The 10,611-nt window shown below is 35.1% G+C and overlaps 3 protein-coding genes across 3 annotated transcripts in view; 2 read left to right on the forward strand and 1 right to left on the reverse strand.

Annotated features, from left to right (window-relative positions):
- Positions 1-10,611, reverse strand: part of LOC106873071 (zinc finger protein 271) — a 31,493-nt gene that overhangs the window by 7,444 nt on the left and 13,438 nt on the right. The window lies entirely within an intron of this gene.
- On the forward strand, positions 253-4,946 carry LOC128251170 (zinc finger protein 271-like). Its single transcript, XM_052977686.1, has 2 exons — positions 253-564; positions 2,484-4,946. The coding sequence occupies exon 2, from the start codon at positions 2,775-2,777 to the stop codon at positions 3,864-3,866; it is 1,092 nt and encodes a 363-aa protein (XP_052833646.1). The 5' UTR covers positions 253-564; positions 2,484-2,774; the 3' UTR covers positions 3,867-4,946.
- Positions 5,764-10,512, forward strand: LOC106873075 (zinc finger protein 271-like). Its single transcript, XM_052977683.1, has 2 exons — positions 5,764-5,916; positions 8,234-10,512. Exon 2 carries the CDS (start codon positions 8,547-8,549, stop codon positions 10,020-10,022), a length of 1,476 nt encoding a protein of 491 aa, XP_052833643.1. The 5' UTR covers positions 5,764-5,916; positions 8,234-8,546; the 3' UTR covers positions 10,023-10,512.

Consider the following 10,611-nt stretch of genomic DNA (forward strand, 5'->3'; position numbering starts at 1 on the left):
ATGATAGCAACTGTACCCCTTCTTGTTGACTCCACTATATATAGATATATATACACACACACATGAAGAAACATTCTAGAGCTAAGCGCTGTATGGACATGAAACCCAGGGTAGCCCCATAGACCGGCCATAACTATCTATGCGTGTGTGTGTGTGTATGATTTATGCGAGATATGGTTGCTATTTCTAGCGATATTATTGTTTTTACGTCCTTGTAATGTATAGGCTCGACAAAAAGAAACCGAAAGAACAAGTACCAGGCTTAAAAAGAAAAAATGCTGGGGCCGATTCATTCGACTAAAAATTCTTCCAGGCAGTGCCCCAGCATGGCCACAGTTTAATGGCAAAAAGGTAAAAGATACATACAGACAGTATAAAGATAAAGGGGAATAACACGAATTAGTTGACGGAAATATTTCATAAGAAATGCGCATGCGCACTATTAGTACTCGTATTTCATCTTAACGTCAGAATGTTCGACGAAGGGTCATCACTTTACCGCTGATAATACGTTTCTGAACTACCAGACATAGTTATAAGATCTCTAACCTATAAAACATTTTCGTAAGTATTGAACATCGAAAATGTTTCACCTTCTAACACTGGAGACGTTCAGTTTTTGACGACTCGATTCTTTGTGTTTCTCTCGTTTGTTTTGGATGGGAGATGTCCATGATTTATGCGAGATATGGTTGCTATTTCTAGCAAGGCAATAAAGGAAAAAAAGGAGAAACAGAAAGAAAAACCCCTCTCAGATGAGAGTGAGGAGTATCTGAAGAAAAATTTTTAAATATCAACTAGTTTATGGTTGGGAGTCAACAGTTAACTTAAAATAACGGCACTCAGCTTCCGCCATGGCCTCAAGACAAATCCAATTTCGAACCTCCTAATACCCCCGATTATGGTCCCATGGATTATTATGTATGGGGCGCAGTTGAGAAAGACACTAATCTCTCTGCCTGCAAAACTAAGACCGATTTGATGGCAAAGATCAAGGAGGTGTTGCAAGATTTTCCTAGGGACACAGTAAGGGAAGTGTGTATCTGGTTTCGAAGCTCGCTTGAGGCCATTCTGGAAACCGAGGGCGGCTACTTTGAGTGAACTGTCATCTCCCAGCCATAAGTTAGTTAATATATATATTTTTTAATTTTAAAAGCAAATACATTTATTTTTGGATGAGAAATTTTTATGCGAACTGTCAAATTTATACCCGGAAACCCGGCGCAGGTAAAGAATACGTACACCATCCGTTTTCGGCGTAACAAGAACCCTAAACACCGAGTGTATGTATTCTTTACTTTCGCTGGAAACCCTATATAGCTGATATAGTGTTTCTAAGGTTGTGAACAATTGTAAAAAATGTATTTGTTCTGAAAGTCAAAAATACAGTAAAAACACCTTGTTCTGCTCCCCTTCACCATATATATATATATATATATATATATATATATATATATATATATATATATATATATATATATATATATAATGCATATGACTGCATATCTGTATTCACATTGTGTGATAGTTTCAAATGAGTATCACTGTCCTGCAATAGAGAATTATTATGTTGCTAGGAAACAAGTGAGGTTTTGACCCATTCGAGCATGGAAAGGTGAACAGTGAAGTGATGACAAAATTGTGCAAAAGATCTCCCTGTTAAGAAAAGCTGGTTTATAAATTATGTATAATTGTCATCATTATTATCATTTGAACAGCCACTTTTCTATGCTTGCTTGGTTCAGACAGAATTTTTACCACCTGATACCCTTCTTGTCGCTAATCTCTGTTTCTAAGCAAAACGTATTTCCCCATATCAGGAGATGTTTCCATGGAAGATTGAAAACAAAATAATTTGGTGATGTTTGTTTATGAAATTCATTCACAAGACATAGGTTTACCTTGGTCTATAGTAGAAGAGACTTGCCCAAGTTGCCACACAGTGGGACTGAACCCAAAACGTCTTGACCACACAGCCACACCAGTCATATTTTTTGTTAATATTGATTAGCCTTGAGCAACCTCAAGGTTAAACAATTGCATTTCAGGAGAAAAAAGAATGTTATGATCCACTAATCTGTGATTTGATCTAAATGTTACACAATATGAAGGAATAGCTACAGGTTACAAATGTATAGGCAAAACACAAGATCCTGTGATGTAAATTTTTAATAAATTTAAAAGTTTTGGTTCTTTAGGTAAATATTTATTTCTAACGTAGCTTGGATAACAGACAGAGTCAACAACTATTGAAAAAGTTGCAAGACACAACAAAAATTTTAGAAAAATAAATAAGTGAATGAGTGGAAACTTTACCAGTGAATGTGTTAAATTATAAGGCACTAAAAGAAAATGATTCTCTCCAGACACAATAGAATTTATTTCTAAAGTTTGTCTCTAAAGAAATGTAAATTTTCCAATGTTGAATCCGTATTTTTAAAGCAGCCTCTTTATCTTAGACTGTTGTTTCTTTATTATTTCAGGATATCAAATGACATTGGCATAACAGACGATACATTCTCAGTATTTATCATCTTTTGAAGACCAAAGGAAAATATTATGCAGAGCAAATATATAACACAGTTACTATAAGTCTTCAGCAGAATTCCTTTGAAATATTTGCTCTGATCTGTAATTATTAGCAACATTCTCTGCATCATAGTCTGCAGTGAAGAGTTGATGAGTCAACATGTTTTTAACATAAATTGACAAAAGAAATTCTGTGGTAGGAGCCTTTGTAAGGAATAAATCATCAGAACAAAGAAGGAAAATATATGCATTTTGATTTCAGAAGAATAATAATGGAAAACAGTGAGATATTTAAGAAATTGATTTTTCCTGAAAGCATGGTAAAAGAGAAAAGGGAATTTCCCTATGACTGTGATATCTGTAAAAAGTCCTTCTCTCAGAAAGGTCACCTAAATACTCACAAATGTACTCATAAGAAGGAGAAACCATATCACTGTAACATCTGTGATAAATCATTCACTGGAAGTATTGACTTAACTAGGCACATACGTGTTCATACAGGGGAGAAGCCATATCAGTGTGATATCTGTGGTAAATCATTCTCTCAAAGTATCGTCTTAACTACACACATACGTATTCATACAGGAGAGAAGCCATATCATTGTGATATCTGTGGCAAGTCATTCTCTCGAAGTTATCACGTCACTTCTCACAAACGTATTCATTCAGGAGAGAAGCCATATTGCTGTGATATTTGTGGTAAATCATTTAGTAAAAGTAGTAACTTAGCTGTACACAGGCATATTCATACAGTAGAGAAGCAATATCATTGTGATATTTGTGGTAAATTATTCTCTCAACGAAGTGTCTTGACTAAACACAAGCATATTCATACAGGAGAGCAACCATTTCACTGTGATAACTCATCCTCTGTAAGTAATCACTTAGCTAATTACAAAAGTATTCACACAGAGGAAAAGAGATATCTCTGTGATATTTGTGGTACGTCATTCTCTAATTGTAGTGCATTAACTAGACACAACCATACTCATACAGGGAAGAAGCCACTTCACTGTGATATCTGTGGTAAATCATTCTGCAGAAGTAGTGACTTTACTAAACACAAACGTATTCATTCAGGCGAGAAGCCATATCACTGTGATATTTGTGGTAAATCATTCTCTCAAGGTAATAACTTAACTGAACACAAACGTATTCACACAGGAGAGAAACCATATCACTGTGATATCTGTGGTAAATCATTCTCTACAAGTTGTACCTTGACTTCTCACAAACGTATTCACACAGGGGAAAAGCCATATCACTGTGATATTTGTGGTAAATCATTCTCTCAGAATAGTAACTTAAGTAAACACAAACGTATTCATACAGGATAGACAGCATACCATTGTGATATTTGTGGTAAATCATTCTGTGAAAGTCATCTGTTAGCTAAATACAAACATACAGGAGAGAAGCCATACCATCATGCTACCTGTAGTAAATCATTCTCTAACAGTAGTGACTTAACTGAATACAAATGTTTTCATACAGGAGGGAAGCTGTGTTATCTGTGCTAAATTATTGTTTGACAGTCATGCTTTGACTTCATACAAATGTACACACAGAGGAGAGAAACCCTATCACTGTGGTATCTTTGTTAAATCATTCTCTGTCAATAGTGCTTTAGCTACAACACAAACGTATTCATACAGAAGAGAAACCATATAATTTTATTGTCTGTTATAAATCATTCTCTGAAAGTTGTAAGTTAACTAGACATGGAGATGATCACAGATCTTCCTCCATGTTTAGCAGTCTGGATCAAATGCTTCTTTTGGCTGTCTCCACACGTATACTCGGCCAGTGGTCGAAAATAAGGTAAAGAATGACTTGTTCAAGAAAATAATATTCTTCCACTGCTCTAGGGAGCGACTTGTGTTTTCAGGTGCTGGTGCCACTTAAAAAGTGCCCATGCACTTTTTAAAGCAGCCGTGCTAGTGCTGTGTAAACACACCCATGCCAGTGGCATATAAAAAGCACAACTTAAGTAGTTGGCAGTAGGGAGGGCATCCAGTCATAGAAACCATGCCACAACAGACAATTGTCTGCACAGCTCTGTCAAACAGTTTGTTAGCATGAAGTGGGTGCTCTCTGTCATTGTACTAGCACCAGAGGCGTGTACATGTGAATGTAGAGAACACTCAGTAAACCAAAGTGTCTAAACAAAGGAGAATCGCAGTGTGTAATGACAGCAGAGAGACCAGAAATGGTTTGTTGATCTGTGCTGTTATCTCTCAAATGATGATAAATCCTCGTGTATACAAAGAATAACAAGAAGCAACTTTATTCTTAATATGTTCTGGTATATTTGAATATTGAATATGCTAATCGATTACAATTTGGTAATTATGATACTTCTTCTACAACTGAAGATAATTTTAATAAATAAAGAATTTATGTATTATGCTATTTCATACTTGTCTTTTGTCTACATTGTTCATATAAATGCCAGTACCAGGCAGAGGGGGTTTCCAGCAGTAAAAAAGATTAAATCAATTTTAATGCAGGATATTACACTTTGAAATGCACTGTAAGACTTCATGGCAGTACACACAAGTCCAGGCAAGGGACAAATGAGATAATAATTGGGTAGGTGTGCAACACATACCAAAGCAGGGTACATTGAGAGATACAAGCAGAGATAAATCAATTTTAATGCAAGATGTTACACTTTGAAATGCACTGTAAGATTTCATGGCAGTACACACAGATTTCAGGCAGCGGTATTCGGTCTAGTCATATCGAAACAGTACTGGCTACTGAATTATTTAGTCAAATTAGGCAAAATTCGACAAATTTGTTGACTTGTCATATTCCTCAAAATATTCATCGAAATTTCACAAATGTGGCAGGAAAATATTTCTTTTTTGGATGCTCCTCTCAAAGGAAAAGTGAAGTAGAAATTATTGAGTTGTCCGGAAAGTTCGTGCCGATTTCTAGTAGCTTACCTTTCGACTTATTTGCCATGAAACCATCTCAATTCTGGGAAGAGGGTATTTTCAAGTTAAAGGAAAGATGGAAACGCATTGTGCAACAAAATGGTTCATATTTGGTTGGTTAAAAATGTAATGGTCAATTTATTGACCTTTTTCTTTCCTTTAAAAATCGGCACGAACTTTCCGGACAACCCAATACATTTAGATACTTTCAAAAATCCATAGTGATACCCATTAACATTTAATCAGATGTCATAAAGGGAGATAACAAGTGTCATCCACTGAAAGTATTACATATGAAAATGCGCATGCGCAATACACGTACCTTCGTTTCTTGGCATCAGATTAGAAATGTTCGTCGCATGAATTTCTCTTCATCTCCTTTTAATTCATATCTCAACCAACACACACACAGTTTATAGTAACGCTGTCCGTATCAATAATTCACGTAAGTATTAAACAACGAAAATATTCAATCTTTTATCTTAAATATATGAGACGTTCGGTTTTTGAAATGTTGATTCTTTGTGTCTCTTCGGTCTTTTATGGAAGAGAGATATCCATGATTTGGCTGCTATTTCTAGCTATGGAAGAGAGATGTCCATGATTTGGCTGCTATTTCTAGCTATGGAAGAGAGATGTACATGATTTGGCTGCTATGGAAGAGAGATATCCATGATTTGGCTGCTATTTGTAGCTATGGAAGAGAAATGTCGGTAATTTTTCAGGTTAACACCCGCACGATCTTCACTAGGGTGTTAGGGTTAGGGTCACGGACGGAATTCCCAAACCCTAACCCCCTAGTGAAGATCGTGCTGGTGTTAATCTGAAAAATAACCGATTTGGCTGCTATTCCTAGTTATAGAAGCTAAAATAGAGATGTGGAAAATAATAATTATTACATGGTTAGAAAGTTAGCTGAAGGGAGATATATAAAGAGTTAGAAATCCAATGTTTAGTAGAGGGTTGGTGTTCTGTTGGTAAGGTGAAAGAAAGGCAGGAAGAGAGAGAAGAGGGCAGTTGTTTTGAGAGTGAGAGGCAAAGAATGGGAGAGTATTAGACTGCCTGCCACATTAGTGGAAGTGGGAGGTAAAGAGAAAGAGAGAGAAATGATAATGTGAAGAAAAATACTGACATGCTTAAAAAATTAGTTGAAAGAAAAAGAGAGCAGGAAATTTTAAACATATATTATTGGGACTGACAAGAAAATAACATCTTGGTCAAGTTTTTATGTCTTCTATTTATCTATCTATTCACATTGACAACTACATCGATGACTGGATGGAAGAAAGGAGGCTTATATTAGATATCATGTTAACAGTACTAGAGACTGAAAAATAGATTTTTGAATGAAAGTGAAATAACTAAGCAAAGTATATCTGTGGATAGTTATTACTTTTTCCTGCTATTTGTTATTCGAGCTTTGTATTGTCAGAGTATCCGGATACATCAGTGGCAAGCAAACTAGATAGGAATATGAAACAAAAATCTGAAATGCGATGAAAATATTCTTGGTTGGCAAATAACTTAGACTAAACTTTGTTACTGAAAGCTATAATAATGATGATGATGATGATGATGGTGGTGGTAGTGGTGAGTAGATACTTAGTTTTCTTTTCATTGAACTTAATAATTTGTAGATGGAATCTTAAAGGAGCCTATCATATAAATAGATATATGTGTGTGTTTGTGTTCATTCACATCATATTATAGTTGTAGATAAGTGCACTATTATATGGACAGTGTCATTCTTTTTCAATTGTCTGTGTAAACATGTTATGAGAGAATATTACTTTGCTCGGAATCAGGTAAGGATTTGACCCATGCAGGCATTAAAAGTTACACAGTAAAATGGTGATGATGATGATTATGACATTCTGGAAAAGGACTTGCTAAGAAAAACTCCTCCATAAATGAAATATAATTATCGTCAATATTATGATTTGAAAAAGTATTTTTCCATGCTTGCTCGGCTCAGACAGAATTCATAGACGTAGAATTGTTATGGGCAGATGTCCTTCTTGTCACCAGTCCTCAAGCAAGGTAATATTTCACCGTATCCTGACATGTTTCCATGGAAGACTGGGATCAAATGACATGTTGATTCTTGTTTATATCTATCAGGGGATGTCAGACCAAGAACACACACACATGCCACTGATGCTATTGTAAGAGACACTTGTTGAAGGTACTGCACTGTGGTTGAGAATCAAACTTCTTAACCACTGCCAGGCCAATTACATTTTTTTTTATTAATTCATTCGGCTGTCTTTTCTTCATTCATCAATGTTTATTTTTGTTTGAATAGTAATAAAAACTGTAGGCCCTGTTTAAACAACTTCATTGTGATTACAGCTCTCTGTGGCCTTAAATATTGAAAATGTAGTCCTAGATATACAATGCTATTGAAAAAAACAGGATGTTCACGGATTGGATGTCTTTAATCATATGTATACTGGGCCACAACTGATCTGCAGCTAAACAACGTCAAATTATATTTCTTAAAAGAGAAGAATGTTATTATTTGCTATTCTGCAGTTTAATCTAAATAATATTACACAATGTGAAGGTGTAGCTCTGGTTTACAAATATGTAAGCTACACAGAAGATTCAGTGATGTAAATTTTAATACATTAAAAAGTTCAGTTGTTCAGGTAAATGTTTATTTATCAAGTTTATTTATATAAATGTTGTAAATTTTCCACTATTGAATCTGTATTTTGAAAGCAGCCTCTTTATCTTACACTGTTGTTTCTTTATTTCAGATGGCATTGGTATAACAGAAGATATATTCTCAATATTTATCATCTTTTAAAACTGAAAGAAAATTATGTACAAAGTAGATATATAACAGTATTTCAATAAATCTGTTGTCGATTTCTGTGAAGTATTTGTTCTAATTTGATATCATAAGCAAAATTTCTGCACATCTGACTGGAGTGCTGAGCAGACTTCGATACATTTACATAAGTGTTACTAGAGAAGGGAAACAGTGGACAGAAGTGGAAGTATTTCTAAGATTAAACAAGAAGAAAAACAAGGAATGTATATTTATATTGTGATTTGAGAAAAATAACAATGGAAAAGATTGAGAAAATTATAGAAATACATACAGGAGAAAAACTACATCACTGTGATGTCTGTGCTAAATCATTCTCTGATAATGATGACTTAACTAAACACAAACGTATTCATTCAGAAGAAAAACCTTATCATTGTGATATCTGTGGTAAATCAGCCTCTCGAAATAGTGACTTAACTAAACACAAACGTCTTCATTCAGGAGAGAAGCCATATCACTGTGATGTCTGTGGTAAATCATTCACTCAAAGTAGTACCTTGACTTCACACATACGTATTCATACAGGAGAGAAGCCATATCACTGTGATATCTGTGGTAAATCATTCTCTCAAAATGGTGCTCTAATTAAACACAAACGTATTCATACAGGAGAGAAACCATACCATTGTGATATCTGTGGTAAATCATTCATTGAAAGTGGTAAATTAACTGCACACAAGCGTACTCATACAGGAGAGAAGCCATGTCATTGTGATGTCTGTGGTAAATCATTTTCTGACAGTAGCCATTTAACTGCACACGTACGTATTCATACAGGAGAGAAACCCTATAATTGTGATATCTGTGGTAAGTCATTCTCTCGAAATAATGACTTAACTATACACAGACGTATTCATTCAGGAGAAAGACCATATCAGTGTGATATTTGTGGTAAATCATTCTCTCAAAGTTATAGTGTAACTTCACACAAACGTACTCATACAGGAGAGAAGCCATATCATTGTGATATCTGCGGTAAATCATTCTTTGAAGGTAGTATATTAACTGCACACAAGCGTATTCATACTGGTGAGAAGCCATATCACTGTGATATCTGTGGTAAATCTTTCATCCGCAGTAATGACACAACTAGACATAAACGTATTCATACAGGTGTGAAGCCATATCATTGTGATATCTGTGGTAAATCTTTCATTGAAAGTGGTATATTAACTGCACACAAGCGTATTCATACAGGAGAAAAGCCATATCACTGTGATATCTGTGGTAAATCTTTCATCCGCAGTAATGACATAACTAGACACAAGCGTATTCATACAGGAGTGAAACCATATCATTGTGCTATCTGTGGTAAATCATTCATTGCAAGTGGTAAATTAACTGCACACAAGCGTATTCATACAGTGGAGAAGCCATATCATTGTGATATCTGTGGTAAATCTTTCATCTGCAGTCATGACATAACTAGACACAAGCGTATTCATACAGGAGTGAAACCATATCATTGTGATATCTGTGGTAAATCTTTCATCTGCAGTAATGACATAACTAGACACAAGCGTATTCATACAGGAGTGAAACCATATCATTGTGCTATCTGTGGTAAATCATTCATTGCAAGTGGTAAATTAACTGCACACAAGCGTATTCATACAGTGGAGAAACCATATCACTGCGATATCTGTGGTAAATCTTTCATCCGCAGTAATGACTTAACAAGACACAGACGTATTCACACAGGAGAGAAGTGATATCTGTGGTAAATCGTTCACTGAAAGCAGTAACTTAACTGCACACATAGGTATTCATACAGGAGAGAAGTGATATTTGTGGTTAATCCTTCCCTCAAAACATTTCCTTAACTGCACGTAAATGTACTGATGCAGGAGAGAAGTCTTTTCATTATATGTTGTAAATCCTTCCCTGATAAAGGTGACTTAACTAAACACAGCTGTCTTCATTCAGGCGAGAGACCATATCACCTGTGATATATGTGGTAAATCATTCTCTCAAAGTTAAAGCGTAACTTCACATAAACGTACTCATACAGGAGAGAAGCCATATTATTGTGATGTCTGTGGTAAATCATTCACTGAAAGTAGTAATTTAACTAGACACGTATGTCTTCATAGAGAAGAGAAAGGAAAAGATTAATTTCTAATTGTTTCTTCTGTTAACTTCTTTTTCTTAATATTCCTGTTTGTCATGTAATGGAAATTACAATTCTGAAAATAAAGTATTTCCAAAAATTCCAGTTTTCTATTTTGTCTTTCATACCTTTTCACACAAGCCTCACTTCCATGCTCCTTTCATTTCCCATGATATAGGGATCTCTATACT

This window comes from Octopus bimaculoides, chromosome 28 (genome assembly GCF_001194135.2).
Source record: "Octopus bimaculoides isolate UCB-OBI-ISO-001 chromosome 28, ASM119413v2, whole genome shotgun sequence".
Classification (NCBI taxonomy): domain Eukaryota; kingdom Metazoa; phylum Mollusca; class Cephalopoda; order Octopoda; family Octopodidae; genus Octopus; species Octopus bimaculoides.